We start from the raw sequence: 27,664 nt of genomic DNA, 5'->3' as shown, positions 1-27,664 counted from the left end.
ATGGGCTCTGTATCCAACCAGCAGTTTGCAGGTTCGGTCTCGCGATTGGGAACTTGGGCAAGGATAGGAACATCTTTGGGTCAGGGAAAAGGGACGTAGGACAGGGCACCCCGAGGGACCTGGAACCCACCCCATTTAGAGCGGCACCCAAGAACCCAGGAGTCCCGCCAGCACGCGCTCCGGGGTTGCCGCTTCCCGGCAGGGGCGGGGGCAAGCGGGGAGAGGAGGGGCATCCATCCCCTAGCGATTCGGGATATTTGCCGGTCCGCCGGTCCGGAGAAAGCGCGGAGACAGTTCGGAGTTACTGGAGGAAGATGAAACTTTCGGGGGCCATCTAGAATTTTCGTGACTTGCTGTGTTTGGTGGGAGGGAAAGGAGGAGAGGGGCAGATGGTTCGGATCAGCTCCCTAGCTCTCCCATCTCCCGGACTAGAAGCCCCAGACCCTGGGGTTCCCACGCGCCGCCTAGAAGGGTCCAGGTTGCAGGAGAGGTGGGGCGCGGGCTCTTGGGTTGAGCCGAGCTGACCTGAGCTGTTGCTGTGGCCCCTTTCCCCACCCAGGTAGCTGCGCAAAGGCAGCGGAGGAGGCGGCTACCGGAGACTCGGCCCGGGCTGGCGAAGAGCCGCAGCCGCTCCACGGCGCCGGCATCTGTAAGTGGTTTAATGTGCGCATGGGCTTCGGTTTCCTGTCCATGACCGCCCGCGCGGGCGTAGCGCTCGACCCGCCTGTGGACGTCTTTGTGCACCAGGTGAGAGGTGTTCTTATCCCCCTTCTCTGTCGCCGCGCCCCCAGTGCCTTCTCAGCAAGACCAAAGGGAGAGACCCCCAATTTTGCCTCCACTCCTTTGAGAATCTCCCTACTATTCACGCCTCGCCCCCAAAGTGCTTTTCCAGTGGACATGGTGTGAGCCCCGTAATTAATCCTATCACATCTCTTCCCTCTAGCTTGGACCCCTCAGAGCTTCCCTTTTCCTTATCCGACTCGCCACGTGTACGTTATACCTCTTTCTCGGAGGGGGGGGCGGGCAGGGGCCAGGGAGGTGACCCCATGTGGCAAAAATTGAGGTGATTTTGTCCAGCCTGGTGGGAGGTGGTGGTGGTGAACTGTGAGCTATCAGGTCAAAGGAGTTTTGGTGGGGAGGGGGGCTCGCTGGGGGAAACACTTACAGTGACTGGAAGGCACTGGGCTATAGGATTTGTCTACCAATGTTTAATCGGAGTTGGCCGAGAAAGAGAGCTTCTGGGGGAGCTAGGGATTTAAAACAGCTGGATTTCCCCCTCCCTGGGTGCCATCCATTAGAGCTGTGGAAATGACAAACCCTGTGATTTGCAGCAAAGGATAGCAAAGAGGAAAGGAGACTTAACTCTGATTATGTCCACTCTTCTCCCTCCTCCCCCAGTAGAAGCTCTGCGCACACGCCCTAAGCCTCCAAACTCATTGATTCAGATGCTTCTTGCATTTGGAGCTGACCAAGAAAGAGACATTCGCCTAGAGCCAGTGGCTGGGGCTGTTCTTCCAGGCTGGAGCAACCCCAAGTTCTCAGTGAAAGCAAGCAGCTCAGCTCGGTGGGGGTGAAATTCAGTGTCGCCCCAGCTCGGCAGGGCTAGGGGGAGGGAGGGCAGTCTAGGCTCTGGATCTATTCTTCCAGACTTGGCATTTATGGCCCCAGACGGCTCTCAAATTGCTGCCCTAACATTCCAAGACACAAACAGAAGGGGCCTGGGACTCGTGGACCTCCCCCCACCCTTTCACTCATCTGCCCTACCCTTGATTTGTCTAGTCTGTCTGCAGTCTCCCTCATGCCTAGACAGAAAGATAGGGAATGTAGAGATCTCTCATCTGCACCCCCTCCCCCAAGCTAAATTGTCCTGTCCTGAGTTCTTTATCTCTTTTTTAGGGGGAAGTGCCCCAGGTTGCATTTGGGCCAGTGTGAAGGGGTGCAACCTAGATCTTAATTCTGGACTCACACTTAGGACCTTCTCTCCCCTCCCCCTGTCACTACCACCCTATCTGGCCCAAAGATTTAGGGGTTGCTTTTGAAGGACTGAGATTTTTTCTCTATGCCTTTGGTTTAGAGGTGGGGGGGATGAAGGGGATTGAGAATTGGAGCCCAAGGAGGGGGGAATTGGGGACTATTTGGGGGAGGAGAAGATTGGGAGAAAGAATGGGCTTAGCTTGCCATCACAAACAGCCAGTGTTCAGGAGGACTGTGAATGTGAGATAACTAAAGTTCTGCAGGTTTGATTATTTCCTAGGGTTTTTGAGTTTAGACATGACTTCTCTGCACTTGCCTACTTTGGGACACTTCAAGCACTAGGCTAAATTTTAAGGAAGAGGCAGTCCTCAAAGAGCTTAAAGTCCAATGTGAAGGAGATGATGTATTCATACCCTGTATAGTTTTGGGTCAAAATGCGTTCCAGAAGCACACCAGAGCTTCGTCAAACATCATAGAGAGTGGTATTCGAATTGTGATTAAAAATATGGCCAGGAATGCAGCTGGAAAGAGAGGACATTGTGGGGATAGGGAAGGATCCTGGCAGACTGTATCCCCAAAAACCATTGCAAACGAGAGGAAAGCCAATTTTGACTGAAGAGGAGAAAGCCTAAAGAATAATGATTTGGAGAGTGATGTGGAGATCAATAGTTAGAGGAACTGGAGAGATTGGAGAGCAGTGACTTAGGGAAAGGGAAAATGATGAGATGTGGGAAGAAGACATGTTGGTCAATGGAGGTTTAGGGGGACTTTGGTTGATGGGGATTTCAAAGTGATTGTTAGTCTCTACTCTACTTCCATACATTCCCCTCCCCAACCAGACCTCTAGTTTAAAGTTTTCTCCTTTGCCCCCCTTCCTGCCTCATTTACATATGTGAATAACCCACAGGAAGTAATTGTGGGAGAAAGAAGGGAATTGGCCTCTTTAGATCTATTAAATCACTTTATTACAGGAACCAGCTTTGAATGGCCCTCCCCAGCAGGGAGGCAATGCTCCCCCTCTCTCCCCTTTATCTGATCACAAAGAGATTAAAATCTCTGTAGGACTGGAGACTAACTGGGCAGCTTCCCCAACTTTGTGAGGCTGCAATGAAGGAGTCAGTTAAACTCAACTCCGGTCTTCCCCCCACCTTCCTCAAGGCTACTGAACCACAGAGGGGATAAAGTGGTTTTCCTCTTGAATTCTTGGACTTTTACACTGATTTTTCACTTCTTCCCTCATTTTTTAGGGGAAGAGTTAGGTTTGGGGGAGCAGGTGAGGCTCTGTGTCCAGAGACCAGAATCCACACTAGTTGATGCTAATTAAACTACATTGATGAGTCATCAGCCATATAGTCTTGCAATCATGCCATCATAGAATCAAACATTAATTAAGGTGAATGGAGTGTTAGAACATAGAAAGTCAGAGCTGGGAAGAATCATGGAATTATACATTTATTAAGAGACTGCTCAAGGTAATGGAGATACAGAGACATAGAAAAACTTGAATGGAGAGGTCTTCCAGTCTAACAGCATTCAGAAACGAAGTGACTTATCACAAGTTCCAGTTCAGTGTTATTTTTTTTAGCACCATCTGCTCATGATGTACATTTTTACCATATTTGAACTTAGTGACTGACCTAGTAGTGAACATCTAATGTCTACACAGTGTTTCTAGGACTTTCTCTGAGGGTGACCAGGCAGGATCCTACTGCCTGGGAGAGGAAAGAAAACGATAAACTCTCCTAGTCCTCTGGTTTCCAGAATTTCCAGTTAGCTCACCTAACCTTGGGAAAGGTAGTATGTGCAGGAATGAGCCTTCTCTGGATCTCCCATAGTCTTAAACAAGTTGTCTCTGCCCAATACTGAAACCATCTCTCTTGTGAAAGATTGATGATGGAGGAATAGGTACCTGCACTTACTGTTAAATGACTAAAAAAGGTTTTTTGCAAGAATTGGGTAGAAGGGAAGAAGACACGTTATAGGATCATAGGATTTAGCCTTGTTGAATGAACTCCAGTAGTTACCAATTACATCCAAGATCAAAAATGAACTCCTCTGGCATTTAAAGCCTTTTACAACCTGAATTCTAATCTGACTAGTCACATTCCAAACCTATCCAGCTCCATGCCTTTGAGCTGGCTGTCCCCCATACCTGGAATGCACTCCCTCCCCTCATCTCTTCTTAGATTTCCTAGCCTCCTTTAAAACTCCAGTGCCTCCACCTATCTACAGCTACCTGGGAAGTCCTTTCTTACAATTTTACCTGCTATTGCAATTGCCTCTCCTCCAAAAATTACCTATTTACTTTTTTTTTTTTGCACATTCTATTTTCTATCTAATTTATGTGCCTAACACCCAGTTAGCACATAATAAATGCTTGCTGATTGATTGATTGAATGGACCTCCCAGATCATTTAATCTGACTCCTTCATTCCCTTGGTAGACTGGGTCAGGGTAAGGCTTGTACAGGAGACTTTTTCTATTTCTATTTCTATTTCTATTTCTCCTTCCTCTTCCCTGTTTTGACATCACCTTCCATGTACCTGCATATATTCATGAATATTGTTTCTCCCCTTAAATTATGAGCCCTTTGAGTGCAGGGACCCAGATTTAGTTTTTCTTTGCATCACATCTAATATACTGCCTGACACAAAGGAATATCTTAGTAAATGTTTGTTGACTGATGGATAGGGGAAATGAAGCCCAGATAGGGAAAAGATCTCACTCTTTTTAGAGTCTTGTAGTCATTATCTAACAGACAGCTGCATTCGAATGGCAATCCTCTCTGATTCTCAAGCTGTGGCTCTTGCCATCTATATTTCCCATTCTCCCTCTTTAGTGATCTTTCTAGCCAGTTTGTGTATATGTTTAACCATTGGCGCTCCAGTAGAATATGTTATTAGTTGACTTGCAGAAACTAATTTGATGTTTTCCCTGTTATCTTGAAGTGTCTTGCATGTAATATAGTAGATGCTTAAGATGTATTTGTTGAATTGAATTATAGTATCCTAATACCAAGAAGCTGGGATTTTCCAAAGCTGATTTCTGATGGCCTGAGGAGGGAAAAATTCTTTGGAATTTATGTCCCTTTTCTAAAGTTCATGGTATGAGGGGAGTACTATCCAGGGCTTACAGTTAGGGGGACAAGGAAACATATGTTTGTGGGGAACCCCAGAAGGTAGCATCTGGCAAGGAGGAGGTGAACTTGGGAGTTCCCTTTTCTGAGGAAAAGGGAAGAAGGGAAAAAAAATTTATCAACTCTCTTTACCAGTCCCTGCTAACAAACTACTATGTCTTTTTCCTTTTTCCACTCCTTCCCTCTCCCCACAATTGATCTTTTTACTTTCTCCTTGCCCCTTATTTTTCTTAATTTAAAATTTTATTGATATCTTTTGGGTTGATTATCACTTTTATTTCTCAATATAATTCTTCCCCCCCCCACAAGCATTCTTGTAACAAAGAATTAAAAAGAGATAAAAAGCAGCACATAAAAATATATAAAACATAAAAAATAAATCTGATTTACTGTGCTGTGTTCTACTTTCAAATTTTCTAAACTCTATAACAGGATTTGTCAGCCTTTTTCTGTGTCCTGGAGCCCTTGGGTAAAGCCAATAGACCCCCTTCTCAGAAGGATTTTTTAAATGCATAAATAAAATAGAGTTGCAAAGAAAATCAATTCTTATAGAAATACAGTTATCAAAAATTAAAAAAAAACAGTTTTATAAATCCTGGGTTTAAAACCCCTGCTGCTCTTCTTCCTTCAAATTAATTCAATAAGTATTTATTAAGACCCTACTATGTACAAAGCTTTGTGAGTCTGGATCCTGAGAATATCTAGACAGAAGGTGTCTCTTGAAAGTTTGCATTTTACTATGAGAAAATAGAATTTCTTTTTTTAAAAAGCTTTTTGTTTTCAAAACATATACATAGATAGTTTCCAGCATTCACTTTTGCAAAACGTTATGCTCCAAATTTTTTCTCCCTCCCTTCCCCCATCCCCTCACCTAGATGGCAAGTAATCCAATATATGTTAAATATGTGCAGTTCTTCTTTACATAGGAAATAGAATTTCTTTGGCACTGCTATGAGCTATGATAGTCCCCCCTTTGGGACTTCCTATTCTCCTTGCCTGTGTATGGATGGGAGGAAGATGCTTTGCTCTGCCCCCCTCCTTCAATTTGTACCCCTCCAACCTTCTAGGTTCCAGGCCAGTTTCCCTGTCTGGCTCTAATGGGGATGGGGGTGGTACTTATTTGCATCTTAATTAGTCTCCTTTCTCTTCCAATTGACCAAGTTCTCCCCCTGGGAATGAAGAGCAGTCCCTCTTTCCAAGCCATTCTCTTTCATTGCCCCTTAAGAAGAAAAATCCATTGCCATTTCCCTCCTGTTTTCCCAGCCCAGTCTGCTTCTAATAGCAAATGCCTTATACTGGAAAAGGGATCTAAGAAAGACCTTCCCTGAAATGCTTTTTGGGGGTAGTGAAAGAACCTACAATTTAGATCCATGAAGAGACCTTATTAGCCATCTAGAAGACGATGTCACAGATTTTCAAGTTGGAAGGGCTTTCCGATGGCCATCTAATCCAGTCCAATTCACACTCCAAAGAAGAGTCCCTCCTCTCACACCCCTGACAAGTGATCAATCTAGCTATGGCTCAGAGTCCTCCAGGGGCAAGAAACCAATAGCTTTCCCTTCATTTTATGGATGAAGAAACTAAAAGCCAGGAAAGGAAAGTGATTAACTTAAAGTCAAAAAAGGATAGAGTCACAGAATTAAGATTTGAGGCCCTGGACTGCAGATTCTTAGCCTGAAATTGCTTCTGTTCAAATGTCAGTTGTCTTCATCTGTTTAAAAAAAAAAAAAAAAAAAAAAGGATGATAGTAATTATACTATCTGCCTTAAGTTGGGTTTTGAGGGAAGAACTTCTAAAGCACCATGAAAATGAGATTTAAGGGGTGGGGAAGAGGTGGGGATAACTTGAGACCTTCTTTCTGGGAGTAAAACAGGGCAGCCCTAAAAAATACCCCTCCTTGGTCTATCCCTATTGAAATAACTGAACAGGGAAGCAATAAAACCATTTCTCTGAGTCACAATGGATTTTAAGAGTTTCCATGTCTTATTCTTTTCTCTTTCAACTCTTTTTTTTGTGAGACAATTTGGGTTAAGTGACTTGCCCAGAATCACACAGTAGTAAATGTTAAGTGTCTGAAGCTAAATTTGAACTCAGACCCTCCTGACTTCAGGACCGGTTCTCTTATTCACTGGGCCATCTAGCTACCCCCATCTCTTATTATTGACGTTGAGTTTTGAGGAAAGTCTGATGGCAATCAGTCATCCAGCATTTATTAAACTTTTACTGTATATAAAAACACTGTTCTAATCACTTGTGATTTGAAGGAAACAGCAAAAAACAATCCTTCCTCTCAATGAACTTGCATTCTAATGGTGCTGAAAACATGTATAAACTGGCAGATACAATATGCTTACAGAGTAAATGATAGGTAAGTAAGTAACCTTAGTGAGTGATAAGTACAGTTTGATGGACTTGGAATCAGAAAAACTGACTGCCTCAAACACTGGCCTTGTTATGCTAGGCAAATCACTTGACTTTTCTGTGCCTCGGTTTCTCATCCAGAAAATACTCACTGGTCTTTCCAGATCCCTTCTTGCTCTGAATCAATGATTCTCTGAGAGGGTTTTATAAAATCATCACATCTGTCTCATCTGTCTCCCAAGTTAAGATCAAAAGAGATAAATAGTTTTTGAATGTCAGTTACTTTGTTGATCACCACCCCCCTCATTTCTATGGTGCTTTATGATAATGGTGGTTTGTGATAATGCAATGTTTCCCTTGTGATAGCCCTTTGAGGCAGCAAATGCTAATGCTCTCCATAGTTTGTAACTGATGGAATCTGAGTTCTTACCCATCTCACCCATTCTCATATATACTCCTCATCTCAGAATGCAGAATATAGAGAAGGAGTATGCTGGCCTCTATATGAAGAAATTGAGGATATTTCCAAGCTAAGAGAAGAATAACAAGCTGGTTATAGGAGAAATAGCACTTGACTAAGAGTCAGAAGTATCTGGATTTGAGTACTGTAGTCTGCCACTTCCTATAAGACACATCTTATTGAGCTTCAGTTTCTTGAAATATAAAGTGGGGCAAATAATACAGTACCCTGTAGCTGTGAAGAAAGTGGTTTTGCAAACTTCAAAGGCTTTGTACAGGATGTCCCAAAAGTTTTACCAAAAAAAAAAAAATCCTCCAAAACCTCAGGGTAGTGCAGCAGAAAGAGATCCTAGCAATCAGAGTTCTAACACCAGCCATGCCAGTATATTGCAGAATATTCTGGGGCATATATCACTTACCATTTAGGATCTTCATTTATTTTTGGAATGATTTTCTAGCAGTAGGTTGACAGGTGTACTTAAACTAGCTAACATCATTTGGTGATTCTCAGGAAGTTAGGAGAATTGAATTATAGGGCAATAATTGATTCTGAAGAAAGTGTTTTAAGTGGGCAAAGATGATGGGGTTTTGTGACTTGAAGGTATAGGGAGTGTAGATGCAGAAGGATGCATTAGATGATACCTTTATTGTCTTGGGTCACAATGAACATGATTGTACAGCCCCTTTTGCCCGAGAGTTGGAAGGGGCATAGCAGATTGTGGACTTTGGAATAGTCATGAAATAGTCATATAAATATAGCTAGAAATCTATGATACCTATAGAACTGGGATCTGGGTCTCACCCTTTGTGTCTCTTTACTGTAATTGTGTGAACTGGGTGATTTCCTAGGTACCTGATGGAGGTCAACAAGGTGGATCCATATAAACCTGGAGGATAATCATTAAAGCTGTTATTTCCAATTCTGCCTAGAACAGAAAGGGTGGAAGTTGACTTTAATCTCTAGAAAAGAGACATATGTGGTTTCTTTTTTAGTTGATGCTTTAGGATTCTCTAGGCATATCATCATATCATCTCCAAAGAGTTTCCTCATTGCCTATCCCTTTAATTTCTTTTTCTTGTTGCTGTAGCTAACATTTCTAGCACTATATTGAATAATAGTGCTGATAATTGGCATCCCTGCTTCGCTGCTGGTCCCATTGGGAAGGCTTCTAGCTTATCCCTATTAAAGATAATATTTGCTGATGATTTTAAGTAGTTTCTTCTTTTTAGTAAATTCTTTTTTTTAAAGTTTTATATTAAGTTCCTAGTGTGTGCCAGATACTGTGATAAGTACTTTACAAATATTATTGCATTTGATTTCACAACAAGCAAATGGATTGAGTTGCTATTTATTATCCCCATTTTATAGTTGAGGAAACTGAGGTAGAGGTTAAGTGACTTACTCAAAAACATACAGCTAGTAAATGTCCAAAGTTAGATTTGAGCTCAGATTTTCCTGACTCCACTCCCAGCGCTCCTATTCTAGCAACATCTATCTTGATATAATAATTTAAAAAAGAGAGAAGAGTGAAGCAAAAAGAAAATCAGCAAAACTAAGTAACCAAGTCTGACAATATATACAGTTGTCTCAGCAAAAGGAGAGAGAACATTAATTCATTTCGTCTAGGGCCATTATAATTGCACAATATCCCAAAATTTTGTTGTGGTGGTAGTTGTAGTGATGACTTCTGTTTACATTGCTGTTATCATTTATATAATTGTGTTTTTTCTTATGTCTGTTTATTTTACTCAGCTTCTGCTTTTTCTAGATTCTTTCTACTTGTCTTTTCTTACAATGTAATAATATTCTACTATATTTTCATACTATAATTTGTTTAGCTACTTCCCAATTGATAGGTGATCACCTTGTTTTCAGTTCTCTGCTATCATAAATATTACCATAAATATAGTATTGTATGTGGAATCTATCTGTCTTAAGCAACTTGGGAGCATATTCCAAAGCAGCCGCATCTCTGGGTCAAAGGATATGGATGTTTTAGTCACTTTATTCCAAAATTGTTTTCCAGAATAGTTACTTCAAAGCTCCAATATTTTACTAAATACATGCTTGTAGTTTTATAATCACTCCAACATTTTATTATTATCTTTTTTTGGTCATCTTTGCCAATTTTCTAGATATGAAGTAAAACCCCAGTGAGAGCTATTGTGTGTTTTAGTAGCAGTAATTTGGAGCAATCTTTCCCATGGTTGTTAAAAGTTAATAGTATTTTGGAAAATGGCCTATCACATCCTTTGATGACTACTTATCCACTGGAAAATGACTGAATGGCTGTTTTATATTCGTGTCAATTCTCTATAAATCTTGGATAACTAATACAAAGATTTTCACCCTCAGGCTTTCTCTTAGCCTAGTTGCATTGCTTTTGTTTGTGTAAAAGTTTTTCAGTTTTATGTAAGCAAATTTTTAAAATTTTTTATCTCTTCTGACCACCTATTCTTTGTTTGGTCAAGAATGCTCCCTGTGCTACCACCCGCTTTCAGAGTGCCCCATGTGACCTTGGACAAATCACTCCCTTTTCTCCTTAGTTTCCTGATCTGTAAAATGTAGGGGTTAGCTGAGAGGATCTCTAACTTCTGGTTCTAATTCCTATGTCTTATTTCCACCCCTAATACAAAGTCCTTGTCTTCTGACAAGGAGAGACTTTCATCTCTCTATCTCCCATAGTACTCCGCCTATAATAGGGCTGTGATATGTAGTATGTATGTATGTAATATGTAGTATGTATGTATGTGATATGAGTAAATGGTCATGGCTTAAGGGCAAGGGTCCATATGAGTGTGCAAGCTTCCTGAGTAAGGTAGAAGAAATTTATTTTCAGTTTGGCTATGAACTCGAATCATGAAGCCTCTTTCTGGGAAGGAGAGCCTAAAGTAGCCTGGCGCAGAGGTATAGACCATGACAACTTAGATACAGTGGTGGCTGTGCACACGGTAGAAAGGTTGACTTGGTCATATAATTTTTCAGTCCAATATTCCAGAAGATCATTTCTTCCCTGGAAATCATTAAGTGATTTGATATCCTGCAGTTTAGGAGAAGGGAGAAAAGAAGAGAGATTGCAGAGGAGCCAAAAATTATCTCTTGAGATAGTGAATTGTAAGCTAGTTTCCCTTAAAAAAAAAAAAAAAAAAAAAAAGTCTTTGTATTCCCCAGAACCTAGTTAAGTACTTAGTAAATGTTTGTTGAATTAATCTGGCATAAGGATGGGTTTGTCTTCTACCCCTGGAATGGAGGGGTATCCAAAATGGGAACCAGTTAGTGAGGTAAAAATGTTCTATTGGGAATATAGTCCTCCTTTTAATTAAATGAAGGAAGGAGGAACCTCTCTAATCACTACAGAACCAGCTATGCTGCTTTATTCCCCTTATCTCTGTTTCTGTCTCTCAGTCTCTGTAGTGAAGCTTTCACTTTTACCCCCTACCTTCCAGGTTTGAGTAACGAAATTGAATTACTCTTATTTTCATGGGGTAGGTCATCTAACTTAAGGGGTAATTCAGGCAGGTCATACTACATGGTGTTGACAAAATCATAGAATATTAAGAGCTGGAGGAGGAACTAAAGTCCACCATAACTTACCAGACTGATTTCCAAGAGGTCACAGTCCCTGTATTATCTTAGCTTTAAATCTCACCAGCACACACTAGATGCTTAATAAATGTTTGTTGCTTTTGTTGTATAAGGAATTGAGGTCCAGAGACACTGAACTGTCCAGAGTCACCTTGTTAGTAGAGAAACTAGAACCCAAGATTCTTGACTCCTAGTACACTTTTGTTTCAGTTGCATATCATTCATGGCCTCCCAGAATTAGAGTGGGTTTTGTTGGGCTGAGCACTGGCTCTGAAGAGAAAGGAGCTATGGGTTAAATCCCTTCCAGAATGTTTACTATTGTGTGACCATGAATAAATAACTTAATCTCCCTGAGTTTCTTGAAGTTTCTAGATGGCCTTTGAAATCTCTTCTGGTTCTACCTAGATCTGTAATCCTAAATCCTCTTGAAGGCCCCTAGAAAAGGAACAGGAGAACAATGTTCGAGAAAACCTACCTGAATTGCAGGCTGTGAAGGGACATGTGTTGAAGATAATAATCGAGTTCCTTCTGTACTGGAGGTGCATTTAACCCCAGCCTTTGCTCCTGCCATATAGAATCAATCTCCTTAGGAGTCATTGCTCTCTTAGAGTGGGTGGAGGGATCATTTGCTGTCTTTTGTTTCTTCTACATCACCTGCAATTTCTCATATATCTCTTTTGCTCCTGGGCAGCCTGGCTATGTAGCAAAGAATGTTTATAGATCTCTCATTTGATAGACTGATACTTTGTTGCTACAAAAAGTTAGTGATTACTTTCTACTTTCCATGGCTTCCCATGCAAGTTGGACTTTTCAGCCTAAAGGCTCCTCCTGAGGATGTAGTAGATTGTTCTTATCCTAGTGTAGGTGATTAATGTGGTTTATTTCACAAGTGCATATACATAGTAAATTTTAAGATTAATTTCCTTTCTTAGTGAAGAAGATTTGTGGCTTTTCCCTGCGTGTATATTAATGATAGACAATAGAATTTTTTTCCTTTTTAATAAAAGGGGAGTATAGAATGTTTGACTGAAAACCAAGGAGTACAGGGACTGAAAAGCCCAGAAAATACTTGTATTAAAGAACAGTGGATTCCTTAGACATTCCAGCAGCGCCATCTGCTGGTCAAGTTAAGCCAACAAGGATTCAGAGGGGAGACTGGGATTTCTTGTTTTTTCTTTCCACCTCCTCTGTTTCTAAAGAATTGTCTTGGAAGAGGTAAGGGTAACATTATTTAGTGGGAAAATGACAGGCAGAAACCCGAATACTAGGTCTTAACGATTCAATGTTTGTAAAATGTGCCTAATCTGCCTCCTAGCCCTCCCATTCAACAAGCATTTAAGGGAGAAATGTGAATTTTCTACCTAGCAGAAGGATTGTTAAAGGAAATACATTACATCCCCTTCTTTTCATGGTGGGGATTCAGGGGAGTTCAGGATATTGGGCACCTATGGTCATTCAGTTAATATTTTATTTATTAATTGTTTAATATACGAAAGGCCCTATAAAAAGAGGCAAAAAAAAAAAAAACATTTCAAGGAACTTATAGTCTGGCAAAGGAGACATCGTGCAAACATAACAAATAAGACATGTAGAGGACAAACTGTAGGCTAGCAACAGCTTTAAAGGGGCTTGAGAAAGGCTTCTTGCAGAAAGTGGAATTTCAGCTGGAACTTAAGGAAGTTAATAGGCAGGGATGAAGAGGGAAAGCGTTTTGGAAATGGCACACAGTCAGTGAAAATGCCTTTGATTGTGAAGATGGAGTATCTTAGATGAGGAGTAGCAAAGAAGGCAGTGTCACTGGATGGATGAAAGATATAAGGTGTAAGAAGAGGAGGGCTCTAATTAAAAGGCAGAGGCTTTAGAGCTGAGAGCTAACAGAGAGGTCATAAAGTCCAGCCTAATTTTGCAGATGGGAAAATTGAAGCAGAAAGTGGAGTTAGGTGAATAGTCTAGTCACATAGCTAGTAAGTATCTGAGGTCACTCTGAATCAAATATAACACTCTATCTACCAACACCTAGCTGCCTCAATTAGGTGATAACAGTGGATAGAGCTAGAAACTCAGGTAAATCCTATGAAAGACCTGATTTCAAATTTGATTCAAACACTAGCTGTGTGACTCAGAGCAATTCACTTAAACCTTATGCTTCAGTTTCCTCATCAGTAAAATGATCTGGAGAAGGAAATGGCAAGCCACTCCAGTATCTTTGCAAAGAAAAACTCCAAGTGGGGTCAGGAAGAATCGGACATGACTCAGCCAACTTAACAACAGCTGCCTCATGGTAGACTATTGGACTTGGAGGCAAGAATACCAGTTTGGGATCTTGATTCATCCTTACTGGTATCCTCATGGGATGCTGAGTCAAGGCACTTAATCTCTGCCTCAATTTTCCCACCTTAAAAATGAAGATGATACCTGTAGTATATGGAAAGAAATTTGCAAACTTTAAAGGGCTAGGGTGGAGGATGGGAGGGCGAAGAGAGATGTTTAATAGAAGCTATTCTCTTGTGGTGAGTCAGTTAACTTCTGTGCTTTGAGTTTCTCATAGGAACAACTCTAAGATCCCCTTTACAGGATGAGTATAAAGGAAAAGTATAGAAATGTGAGTTATTATTCTGAGCTCAATACACTCCCTCAGTCTACCAATGAACCTTGTTTGGGATCCTAGGAGTTAGGATGGGGGTGATTTGTCAGTTTTCTTGTCTTTCCAAAGTCTCGGGATGGGGTTAGGGTGTGTATCAGACAGACTGGAGAGTAGGGGAGAGACAGACTGAAGAATATGGAGAGGGATCCATCCTTTGAAAATCATGTCCCTTTTTACTGGAGCCTTTCTGCCTCTGCCTTTCCATTCAACAAACATTTATCTATTCAAAAAGCATTCATTAACTACCTTCTTTCAGAGCATTGTGGTAGGTCATTAAGTAGAGTCAACGTTTAACTAAGTCTCAGATACTTTCTCTCTTTCTCTCATACACACACACACACACACACACACACACACACACACACACACACACACAATAACTGTGTGCTACTCTCTAGTACAGATAATTATACTTTTCTTTAGTATTTTCAGGATTTGTGGATCAGCTCTCAAGCCCCTCTATTATGATTAAACAATTCCATCACCCTACAGCAGATGGACCTGGTCCTGAGCTTATCCAAACTTATCTGAGCTATGACATCATTGGGCTGATGATCCAAGGCTTTTCAGCTGGCACTGCCTTGCCAGAGCTTGTGTTCTGCTGCCAAAGAACCTGGGGTCCCCAAATAAGAACTCTGCTCGAAAAGAATTACCAAATCAAAATTTTTAAGGATTACAAAGTAGGATCTGGGTAAGTTACTTGAAAGAGATCTCTACTACTGAGCCCTGAATGCTTCTAGAGATGGTCCTTCAGAATACTCTGACCAGCTGGGCTGTAGAGAATCAGGCACCCTGCTCCTGGGTCTTCAAATGTGAAATGGAATACATGAATGAAAAAACACTTATTAAGCACAGGGGAGACTTCGATTCCTTCACAGCTTCTCTCCTCCCAAGTTGTTAAAAGTTGGGACTTTACTGCAGCGGGAGGGAGGATGAATCTGAAGGCAGCTTCTCCCTGAGCCACCCCCGCCCCCTTGCCCTGATTAGTGAAAGGGGAGCTAGATAGAGTAAGCCCTTGGAGATGGGGCATCCTGTCCTGCCTGTCCACTTTGGATGTAATGCAGCTGTTACCAGCCAGAAGCTTGGGTGGGTGGGGGGATAAGGAGCTATGTGTGTGTCCCTCGTTTCATATGAGTCTAGAGAGTAAAGGGGGGGATGGGAGTTTGGTCAGCATCTCTGTCTTGTGGGACTTCTGAGAATGCAAAGGGAAAGATGAGGAAGGGGAGCTTTCAGATTCTCAGGAGCGTGGGGGAGGGTTGCCACCTCTGCTTCTCCTGGAATTTGGCCACTGGGACCAACCAGCGTCAGTTCTTTGTTTTCCTGGCTAGGCCCTACAGAAGGGAAGCTCAGCCCTTTGCCCCTCCCCCATGCCTTTTCTTTTTGGGGGGTGAAGAATGGGGGGAGAAGGAAAGATAGGCAGGGCCTAGCTTGGGAATGTCTTGCTTTGTGTGTGGTTGGGGGAGGAGGGATTGGGGAGGAATTCTGGGCCCCTTCCTTTCAAATGCAGGAGTTAGGAGGCTGGCTTTTGGGATGTGCTGATTACCTATCTGATAACAGAGGAATTCAAAATATGTGTGTTTTGGGAGGGGGGGGCAGTCTGTGGAGGAGGGAACCCTGGAGACCACCATTCTGTCTCTGTTCAGCTCAAAGCCTAGGGCAGTGATGGTGGATAATAACTACTGATTAACAAGAGTTTCTCGTTTCTGAATTTTCATTCATGCTATGGTTCGTTTTTTTCTTTTTTAAATTTATTTCTAAATCATGTTAATAGAAGTTGTCAGAACTGGAAGGGTCTTTATACTGTTAGCAAAAGGAAGAGTTATTAAAACTGAGAATGTATGAAGAGAATGTGAAAGGAAAAGGGACTTCAGCCCAGATTGTTAATGGTGAGAACAAGAATTTTAGAACACCAAATATGTGAACTGGTAATTAGGCATCTTTTAAAGCCGTTTAATCTAGTTACCTCATTTTACAGCTGAGGAAACTGAGGTCCAGAAAGGTTCACTCACCAAGACAGAAAAAAACTCAGACCTTTCATTTGTCTTTTTAATTGGAAAGTAAGCTATTTAGGAGCAAGAACCACATTTTGGGGGGTCCTTGGGCCCACATAAATACTTAATTGAGTCTGTTTAGAGTTGGGAGTTTTAGAATGTAGTCATCCAAACTAGGAAAACTGGTTAGAGCAAGAAAAAGGGTAGATGGGACCCATTCTAACCCATACAAGTAGACAGGTGCCTTTGCAATATGGAAAAAAATGAGGACCACGATTTATAACAGGGGTTCCCATGTCCCAAGGGCATTAAGAAGCTTGTCCAAGGGGTATAGGAAATAGTGGACAAATAACTATTTCTCCATTTGAAATAGTGAATCTCTATTTCTTAAATGTCTACCCATGATTTTATTTCATTTCATGTTGAATAGGAGACTGAAGACCAAGGGTCGTGGAGTCTGAAAAAGATTGGGAATCACTGCTTTAGAAAGATAGATAATAGAGATAATTACCGCAGTGAGAACAGAAATGGACCAAGTGGAATTTTTAAAGATGGAAAGAATCGGGTGACTTTGCCCCAGACCTGTGATTCTGAAATGTTCGAAGAATGTTCCTTCTATCTGCCTTTTTTTTAGGTTCTGGGATGAGTGTATGGTGCAAAAAGATAAGTAAGCTATGATTCTGATGAGTTACAGCAAGTGATGATGACATACAATAAATCACAAAAGCGGGGAGTTACTAGAATGAATTCAGAGGCTCAAACCGTCTTCAAGCCAAGAGTCAAGGCTTTATTGTGATGCCATAAGGAGGGTAAAGTTCATAATTAACTCTCAATTAACCTAGGGAAATAACCTAGGGCAAGGTGTGCTAACTTTGCTAATTTTGTAAGTATAAGATACCCTATGGAGTTGAGGTCTGTAGCTTAATCTCCAAATTGTATGATAATAGTGGGTGTCAGCAGAGATAGTTATATCAGTACTAGATAATTCTAGAGTCAGCTTTCTCCTCACTGGGGCTTATTTAGATAGTGGGTTGCTACTAAGAACATGATATTTTGCTGGAGTCCATTTATCCCATCAGTCTGAAACTTACACTTAATAGTTGTTTGACTTGGATCATGTCATTTTAATTCCCTAATTTTAAGTTGTCTTTTGTAACATGGAAATGACAATACTTCTATTGCTTCATCTCACCTGGTAGTTGTGAGGAAAATGTTTTGCAATTCTCAAAGTCCTATAGAAAGGAGAATTGATATTATTGGATGGTAAGTAGGCATTGTCAACACTGTCACCCACCTGCGATTGGGCTAAGAATGTTAGGGACAGGATCTGTGATTTTACTGGAACTGGGATCTCCCTAATAGGAAACCTGTTCTTATTAAGGTTGGCACTTTCTCAGTCAATTCAAAAAGCACTTATTAAGAACCTCCTATGTGTCAGGCAATGTGCTAAATATGGGATACAAATAGAGGCAAAAGACAATCCCTGGCTTCTTAATAAGCTTTAACTTAATAGAGAACAACATGCAAACAAATATACATACAAACAAACAATTTGTTTAGTTGTGTTCAACCCCGTTTGGAGTTTTCTTGGCAAAGATATTGATCCTGGCGTGGTTTGCTATTTCCTTCTCCAGTTCATTTTAAAGATGGGAAAACTGAGGCAAATAGAATAGGTGACTTACCTAGCATCACATGATTAGTAAGTGTCTGAGGCTGGATTTGAACTCAGGAATATAAGTCTCTATTCCCTCCATCTATTTATGTCCTGTTCACTTTCCCACCTAACTGCACCTACAAATTAAGCTATATGTAAGATAGATAAGAAATAATTAATAGAAGAAAGGCACTGGGATTACGTGCGGCTGAGAAAGCTCCTATGCTTTTCTCTGCAACTAAGAGGTTGTGGGCCACCCAAGTGCTTAGCACAGGCCTGGTGCACATAGTAGGTGCTATATAAATGGCTTGCTCCCTTTCCCAAGTTCAGAGAAACCATTTTAACCCAAACTGTTCTGGCTTCCAGGCTGGCTGGAAGTATTCCTACCTCCAATACCATTTGGCTTTTTATTTTCTCTTAGTTTACTTGAACAAATTCTTTCACCTCTGGGCTTCAGTTCTGACTTTCAATGAAGAACCTATAATTCCACTTCTAAAATGACAATAATAATAATAGCTCACTTTTTATAGCACCTACTATGTGCCAAGGACTAAACCATTTACAATTATTGCCTCATTTAATCCTCACAACAACTCTGGGAAGTTTATGCTATATTATCATCCCCATTTTACAAATGAGGAAACAAAGGTAGGAATAGGTTAAAAATTTGCCCAGAATCACAGTAAGTATCAAGTTTAATGGAGAAAAGATAAAAGACAAAGATATAAATGACCCAAATACCTAACAAAAGTATGATAAGTATAGGGGGAATATAGACAAAATGCTGTGAGACCATAGAAAGGATTTAAGAATGTAGGTTATTAGGACTAGAATAATATCTAGCATTTATATATACATTTTAGTATCTGTAAAATGTGTTGGTACAAGGAGTTGAGTATTGCCATTATCCCCATTTTACAGATGGGGTAATCTGTAAAGCAGAACAAGAATAAATGATTTGCTGAGCTATTAAGTATATGAGATCATATTTGAACTCTGGTCTTTCTGCCTCTTGGCACAGTGCTTTATCCACTTTGTCACGTAGCTGCTTCTAGAAGACTTTTTGCTGTTCATTATTTTTCTCATGATTCCCCCAGTGGAGATATCCCTTATTCAGAGCAGGGGATTTCATCATCTGTTCTCTTGTGGTTAAGAAAGGGTATTCTGAGGATAAGGGATGGGAAATGGGCTAGACTGAGGAAAAGTTGCAGAGTAGAAAGAATCCTGGAATATTAGGGCTAGAAGGAACCATAATTCAACCTCCTTTTTCAACAAAAGAAACTGAGCCCTAGAGAGAGGAAATCATAAGATCAATTAATAAGTATTAATCCACAAATGTATTAAATATCTAGTCCTAGCTCTAGGGCTACAAGTATATAATCCAGTGCTAATATGTGCTGATTAACTGATTGATTGATTGACAGAGTAAAAGTATATATCAATTCTTTCCTTGGAGCAAAAGACTAGAGAATCCTGAAAGCAGGACTTTAGTTGGGGTGAGAGGTAAACTTCATTCAGCTGGAAAGCAGATTCAGGAACTAATTTCAAAGAAAAGAGGCCAAATACTCTTTAATCCGACAGTGTCATTACTGGGTCTATATCCCAAAGAGATCACAAAAGAGGAAAAAGAACCTACATGAGTAAAAATGCTTTGTAGCAACCCTTTTTGTAGTGTCAAGGAAATGGAAAATCCACTTATTTTCATTTAATCCTCACAACATTGGGAGGATGGCTGAATAAGTTATGGTATGTGAATATCATGGAATATTATTGTTCTACAAGAAATGATGAGCAGGTTGGTTTTACTAAAAGTCTGGAAAGACTTACATGAACTGATGCTGAGTGAAGTAAGCAGAAACAAGAGAACGTTGTACACAGAAACAACAAAATTGTGTGACAATCAACTGTGATGGAATTGGCTCTTCTCAACAATGTGGTGACCCAAGACAATTCCAATAGATTTGGGGTGGAAAGAGCCATCCACATCCAGAGAGAGGATTATGGAGACTAAATGTGGATCAAAGCATAGTATTTTCACTCTTTTTTTGTTCAATTGTTTGTGCTTTTTTTTTCTTTCCCCCTTTTGGTTGATTTTTCTTGAGTAACTTGACAAATACGAAAATGCTTAAAAGAATTGTGTATATTTAACCTACATCAGATATTTTGCTGTCTTGGGGAGAGGAGAAGTAAGGGAGGAAGAGAGAAAAATTTGGAATACAAAGTCTTACAAGAATTAATGTGGAAAACTATCTTTACATGTATTTGGAAAAGTAAAATACTATTGAAAAATTTTGAGAAAGAAAGAAAAGGGGCCAAGAAGATAGAGGAACTCAAGGAGGGTGATCAGAAGGAATGCAAAAGAATCCAGATAGGGCTCTAGTGTGGCCATCTTATGTTTGATTTTTTTTTTCTTGCTATTGATTTCCTAGGGAAGATATGAGACAAAAGGTATGTGTGATCTGTATAGCCCAGGGGCCCAGGCTTGGTAGAAAGAACCTGGATATTCTGCAACCAGGAAGGGACAAAAGGCTCTGAGCTTGGGGGTGGGGAGGGATTAGAGTATAAGGGCTGAGGATAATGGGGCTTTTCCCCATCCCCAAACAACTCAACCACAATCTCTTGGGAAGGGGCTCAGAGGGAAAACTTCAATTAACACACTGATCAGTGAGAGAGGGCAGAATGTCAAAAGGGAAAGAAACATGAAGAAGAGCAAGTTAATTCCTGGGTGTCTAAATGTGTAGCTGGGGGGAAGGGAACTACAGGGGAATTAGAATGAGGGTTCTGGTCTTCCCATCCAGCTGTCTGTTTGTCCTTCCATCCATCCACACATGGTGTGTGTGTATGTTTGGTCATTTCAGTCATGTCTGACTCTTCATAACCTCATATGTATGCATGTAAATATAAATGCATCTACATATATACAATGAATTCAGAATCTTTTCCAATCTCCTAAACCCTGAGGGACTTACCTAGACTTGGGGTCTCAGCTACTCTCACCCCTTTCAGCAGTTTTCCTTGAGATCCTGACTCTCCAGTCAAGGCAACAAAAAAGAAAAACAAGTAGTAAGAATAGGAGTTCATATTTTCTTCAGCAGTTTGCAATACATATGTAGTTCTTTCTCATCAATCTTCTAAGATGAAGTAACTGAGTAGCTAGCCCCATTTTCAGATGAATTGGCTGCTGAGACCTTGAGGAAAACTTCCCTAAGACCAGCTGGTTAGTTAACAGAACTAAGACTGAAATCCAGGTCACTAAAAGAGTCAATAAAAAATTTGAGTCATTTCTTTGAATGCTGAGAAAGGAGGGAACATTCATGGAGAAAGATTAGGAAAAGGTCCTTTGGAAGAGATCAAACCTGAGCTGGACCTCCAAAAAAAAGGATTTCAACAGGCCAAATTGAATAACGGGGGAAGAAGGAGCAAGGGAAAGGACAGAGATGGTCTGAATGTGTGCAACTAAGGTGGGTTCTGGGTAATGGACAGTAATGCTGAAGAGGTAAGGTGGAGCCAGGTTATGAAGGCTTTGAATTCCAGGTTAAGGGTTTTATCCTATCAGCAATTGGAAACCACAGAAGATAACTGACAACTAAGTTTAGCATTCTTTCTATTAGGACACACTGTCTCTTGACTTGCTTAAGAGTTGCTGAAGAGGTACTTTACATGAGCAGAGTAGCCAAGATGTATTTTGTGACTGTCTATGTGACTTTGGGAGAGTGGGATGAGGCATGTGACACATGAGCTGTTTTGTATATGGAGTGACAGGTAGGGAGTCAACAATGAAGACATGTTGTCTGCTCCCAACTCTGTATCTACAGAAAGACTATCTCCAGATGATTTTGTAACTGTAACCATGAGTTGGGATTTTGAGTTGGTAGTTGATAGAAAGAGAGATTTTGAGACAGAAGATTCCTTGGAGATCATCTCATTCAATCCTCATTTTACATTTGAGGAATCTGTGGATTAAGAAGAGGAGGTGCCATGTAGGTAGTGACCAAAGTGGGATTCAAATTCCAGATTCTCTGAAGGAAAGAGAGAACATTCATGAAGTTTTTAAATCTAGCTTTATGCCAAGGGATTGATTTTATTCTTCATAGACTGAGCATGTGCCCCCTGCAGGCTCCCAAGATAATTGGCATTTATAAAATTTAAAGGCTTTTTTTAAGTTTGAAAATCCTATTGCATTATTTAAGGTTCATGGAAAGACTATGAGATAGGTATGCTTATATTCGTTTTACAGATAAATACAGAGGCTGAGAGATCACATAACCAATAAGTATCCGAGGTAGCATTTGAACTCGGTTTTTCCTGATTGCAGCTCTAGCATTTTTCTTTTATATTAGACATAAGATTTCTTATGATTTCCTTGCTTGTAATCCTGGGCAAATTTCTTCATCTCTCAGTATCCCAGCCAATCCTCTAGTTGCAGAGAGGCTACTGATCTGCATCAGTGGAAGAAACTTAACTCATCCAGATTTCCTTATACCAGTGAAATCTCAGGACCAATACCAATCCCACCTACCTATGGTGCTCTTGTGCACGTAGATATACCCATATACGGTTTTATAGAGACAGCAAAGAGTTGCTATCAAATTGTCCTTGGAGACAGGAGACCTGGACTCATTCAAGTACTGCATATAATCCACAGTGGCTGTGTCACCTTGGGCAAGTTATTTAGTTCTTATGCCAGAGCCAATTCTCTAAATTGCCAACCAGCTAATGATTTGCATTGATAAATGTAGTTTCCTGACCTGGAATTCTCTATATTAATGAAGTCACAAGTCTCACAAACACACACCAAAAACTATGTATACATGTAATTAACATTTGTATGGTGCTTACTATGTGCTAGGATAAACATTTGCCATTATTAAATTGTTTGATCTTCACAACAACCTTCAGAGTCAGTGTTAGTATTATCCCCATTATACAGATGAGGAAACTGAAGCAGTCAGCAGTTAAGTGACTTGCCCAGGTTCTCACCATTAGTGAATGAGGGAGGCTGGATTTAAACTCAGGTTCTTCCTGTCTATGGACCCAATATTCTTATCTACTAGAGACAACTTTGATCATCCCGCTTTCACATTTATAATCTGTGGGATGTGGAGGCCTTCTCTGTCCCTTGATGCAGAGAGCAACCTTTCTGGAGACCTTCCTCAAGGTCTTTTTAATCTGTTGGGTTTCTAGGGAAGCACTCAAATTCTTGACTCATCATTTCTCTCTCAGCCCCTATCTGTTAGTCAGGAAGAGCTGAGTTCTAGTCCAAACTTTGGACACGTGACATGACCCACCTCCTTTTCCCATCATCCCATTTTTAATGAGATCTTTTCTGCTTATTTTGGGTGATGCTTTGCATCTTCCCACCTTCCATACTAGATACTTCTCTATTGGTTTTTGGAACACTTATAATTATGATTCTTTGACTACTGTACTCTTCTATGCTTCATAATAGCATTATCAGGCAAATGCTGGTGCTAAAAGAAGTAGAAAATATGCTTTTTCTCAAACATGATGCATGCATATGCACCTATCCATAACATATATGATCTTTGCATTTTTAGTGTCTGCAGTAGCTGCAGTTCTGTCCCAAAGGAGCTGGTTTATTTCCCAGGTACACTTCTCCAACCCCTCCTGTTTCACCAATTCCATTGGGAACAAGGATGAATTCCTACAGTGCCATGCTTTCTCTTACCTTCTTGGTTAAATACATTCCTTCCTTTAACAAATGTGTATGAATCAGTGTCTCTGCTATGCAAGGTACTCTCCTTGGTGCTGGAGTTACAAAGGTCGCAGTACAAATGACCTAAAGCCTTCAATGTCTTTCTATCCCTTAGAGTAAGCTACATATGGAAGGGTTCCGCAGCCTGAAGGAAGGGGAAGCTGTGGAGTTCACCTTTAAGAAGTCAGCAAAGGGCCTTGAATCAATCCGGGTGACAGGGCCTGGTGGTGTATTCTGTCTTGGGAGTGAAAGACGGCCCAAGGGGAAAACACTTCAGAAACGCAGATCCAAAGGAGACAGGTATGATGATGGGCAAGGTTGGGCTGAGGCTATAGGGGGCACATTCAGAAATGTTCGTGGAGGAAGGCGAAGGTCCTTTTGGTCCCTTTTGGGTCCCTCCTCTTGATGGTTGTTCCTTACCTCTCTAGGGCTTTGGAGAGGCCCTCTTTCCCTAACTCTTCCTGAGGTAGAGATTTGACACCTTATCCTATTGCTTCCTCCCATGGGAGGTGGATGGAAGAAGGAATCTTTGAGTACACTCCCCTGATCCCATCCAAACCGGGATAGCTCTTTATCAGTTCAGGTCTCACAATACTTACAGAAAAGCTTTCTCTAGAACAGGGAGATTTCATGTCTCCCATATTTAGATTATCAGCCTCAACATCTTGAGGAGAGATAGAAAAAAGGAAAGGAAGGTGTTGTGGGAGAGGGAAGTAGGGTTCTGGTGATGGAATTTGGATGGAAAAAAGTGGGGAAGGGCTCAGGTATGAATGCAGCCACTTGCCCTAGGGATAGCAAACAAAATTGACTTAGGGTTAGAAGATCTAGGTTGAAGTAGACTTAGCAACTGACCAGTTTTGAGGCCTTTACCTCTTTCAGGCTCAATCTTATATGTGTGATAGTTTTTGAGATCCTTATCAACTCTAGCAGTCGAATCCTAACTAGTACACTTATTGGGAAGATTTGGGAGATTGAGTTTGGTCTGTACTATTCACCTCTTCCATCTCCACTCAAGGAAAACCTGAATCCATGGAACCACTAATTTCACTTGGTCAAATGAATTCTCTACTATGGATCTTGATTTCTTCACCTGTCAAGAGAGGGTATTGGAAGAGATGATTTTAAATCTTAAAAGATTTGAACATGCTAAGATTTCTCCCAGGTTGATGTAAGAATTATCCTATAGGGGAACCCTCTTCTCCTCAAATGAACTGACAGTCATAACTCAAGTTAGTAAATAGCCTAACTTTATTTAAAAAAAATTTTTTTTAATTAAGTATTTTTTTTTTTTTTTGGCTGAGGCAATTGGGGTTAAGTGACTTGCCCAGGATCACACAGCTAGGAAGTATTAAGTGTCGGAGGTCAAATTTAAACTCAGGTCCTCCTAACTTCAGGGTTGGTGCTCTATCCACTGCGCCACCTAGCTGCCCCTAATAGCCTACTTTCTTGATCTGTATAATCATAAAATAAGAAGTAGTTTGCTTAAGACCATAGTCAGCTGATCATGGAAATCATTTACAGTAGATCATCTATGCACAAAGCTATTTAACCTGGGATCCAAAAGAGGTTTTAAACAAAATATTTTATAATAATTTCATTATATATTGTCTCCTTTGCAATTCTGTGTTTTATTTTTCTAATTTAAAAACATTATTCTGAGAAAGGGATCTATGGGCTTCACCAGACTGGGGTTGGAGTGACAAGTAGAGTTCTTGACAGTAAAACAGCTAAGAATCCCTGATCTGGTCCAATTTAATTTTGTAAATGAGGAAACTGTGCCCCAGAGAGAGAAATGGTTATTTGCTCCATGTTAAATAGGTAGCAAATAGTAAAGCTGAGCACCAAACCCATGTCTTCTCACCTTAGATTGAATATTCTTTGTTATATCTTGCTAAGCTCACTTTTGACTGAGATCAGGGAAAGCTTCATGACAATAGGAGGGAGTCTTTAAAGGATGGGGACAATTTCGGCAGGTGGTGATGAGTGTAGACAGAGTTCCAAATATATTATAATAACATTGGGGATGGGTAGGGAATTAAAAAGCCCCGAATGTGCTGGTAAAAGTCGTATTAGCTACATCCAGCAAAAGAACTCTGGGAAATGAGTATGAACTACTTACATAGAATTCCTAATCCCTCTATTTTTGTCCACCTGCATTTTTTATTTCCTTCACAGGTTAATTGTACACTATTTCAAAGTCCGATTCTTGTGCAGCAAGATAACTATATGAATATGTATACATATATTGTATTTAACATATGTAACATGTATTGGCCAACCTGCCATCTTGGGGAAGGGGTGGGGAAGGAGGGGAAAAATTGGAACAAAAGATTTTGCAATTGTCAATGCTGAAAAATTACCCATGCATATATCTTGTAAATAAAAAGCTATAATAAAAAATGTTTTAAAAAGTCTTATTAGACTGAAGCGCAGGTTATACAAGAAGAAAACAAAATTGGAAACAAAGATTAGAAACAGGTTGCATAGAAAGTCTTGAATGCCAGGAGTTTAGATATGATAAGGTAAGTAATAGAAAGGTGACTCTGAGAAAGTCAATTAATCTTTGTTTCCTCATAGAGGATGATAGAGATGATAATATTCCCTCTTTTACAGAGTGATTATGAGGATCAAATGAAATAAAATATATTTGTAAAGTGCTTTGCTAACCTTGAAGCATTTTACAGATACTCTTGTAATGATAATAATAAGTGGTACTTATCCAGTTCATTAAAGCAAGGGTTTTTCATGTTATCCCTCTGATCCTCACCATGATCTTTGAGGCTCAGTATTATTGTCATCTTCTCTTACAAATGAAGAAACTGAGACTGAGGGAGGTTAAATTAAGGTATATCTGGCAGCGTGGGCTAGATAAATTGGAGGATGTTATTACGTGGTTCTGCTTCTCTAGCAGATGTGACACCATGTTAAAGAGCGAGAAAATGAAGACTTACTGGTGGAAAAAATGCTCCAGTGTGCTCTAACGCTCCGGAAGATTAATGTCTTTTGTGTGTCTTGGGGCGAGGATCGTTTTGCTAGGAAGTAGCCTCTCTGTGAGGGCTCATGCTATGCTAGAGTAGGCAAATCTGTCGCGGTCCGGATGTATGACCTCTCCTTTCGCACGCCACAGGTGCTACAACTGTGGAGGGTTGGATCATCACGCCAAGGAGTGCAAGCTGCCACCCCAGCCCAAGAAATGCCATTTCTGCCAAAGCATCAGTCACATGGTGGCCTCCTGCCCTCTGAAGGCTCAGCAGTCACCCAGTTCACAGGGGAAACCAGCTTACTTCCGAGAGGAGGAGGAGATCCACAGCCCAGCCCTACTCCCTGAGGCCCAAGATTGAAGTGGGGTCTGGGACCATCCCAATGGGATGGGAAGGCTTTAAGGAGCAGGCGTCAGTCACTAGGGAGTGGGGAATGTCAGGGTGGGATAGGATGGGGCAGGGTGGGGGGGGAGCTAGCTGGCACTACTAAGTGTCTTGGGTCCAGAATCCTCAGCACTGTCCCCTTCCCCTTGAGGAGAGGGAGAAGGGCCATATCCACAGGCCTCTCCATCCATGGCCTGCCTCCATCCTAGAATCACCAGCCACATAAACTATGGCTTCTCTGAGGGAGACCTCAGTGAAGGCAAAGACAGGGGGGCATAGGGAAAGAGAGTGATTCCTTAAACCAGAGTGGCAGGAGGCATAGCCTTGGATGGATGGACCAAAGCCTAGGGGCCCCCACTCCCACATCTTTTTTTGCTGCCTGGGGACGAGAGTCCCTGGGAGGGGGTGGGGACAGTGGGAATGGTGGGGGGTGGGTAAGGGTCCTCTTTGTCTTGGGTCTTCTCCAGGTTCAGTGCTCTATCCAGCCTTACCCCCCTTCCCTTAGCAATGGGATTGAGGGTGAGACTGCTACAGCTCTGGCTCTTCTTCTTGCCCAGGGCACCCCTCCCATATTGATTTTATTTATTTTGCTCACTTGGACGTCTGCACCTTGGGCCCTACACCTGCCCCCTCTGCACCCTTGAGGGGGGACCCCATATCGCAGACGGGACATCAACTGGCTCTGGTTGGGATGAATCACGTCTGCGGCTTTTCTTTTTTGTTGTTTTTTTTTTTTAATATAAATATTCTGGTTTTGTATTTTTGTATATTTTAATCT

General features: G+C 41.1%; 1 protein-coding gene across 1 annotated transcript; it reads left to right on the top strand.

Moving 5' to 3' along the window:
• Positions 1 to 26,862, top strand: LIN28A (lin-28 homolog A). Its single transcript, XM_051991377.1, has 4 exons — positions 1 to 31; positions 560 to 747; positions 23,637 to 23,821; positions 26,649 to 26,862. Exons 1-4 carry the CDS (start codon positions 1 to 3, stop codon positions 26,860 to 26,862), a joined length of 618 nt encoding a protein of 205 aa, XP_051847337.1.
• The last annotated feature ends 802 nt before the right edge of the window (positions 26,863 to 27,664 follow it).

The sequence above is a fragment of the Antechinus flavipes genome, chromosome 3, assembly GCF_016432865.1.
Source record: "Antechinus flavipes isolate AdamAnt ecotype Samford, QLD, Australia chromosome 3, AdamAnt_v2, whole genome shotgun sequence".
Classification (NCBI taxonomy): Eukaryota; Metazoa; Chordata; class Mammalia; order Dasyuromorphia; family Dasyuridae; genus Antechinus; species Antechinus flavipes.
Note: the sequence above shows the minus strand (reverse complement) of the source record. Positions and strands in the feature narration are given on the sequence as shown.

Coding starts and splice junctions, on each gene's coding strand:
- LIN28A (XM_051991377.1), top strand. CDS start 1: ATGGGCTCTGTATCCAACCAGCAGTTTGCAG. Junction 32..559: donor ATCCAACCAGCAGTTTGCAG/GTTCGGTCTCGC, acceptor TTCCCCACCCAG/GTAGCTGCGCAAAGGCAGCG. Junction 23,822..26,648: donor CGCAGATCCAAAGGAGACAG/GTATGATGATGG, acceptor CGCACGCCACAG/GTGCTACAACTGTGGAGGGT.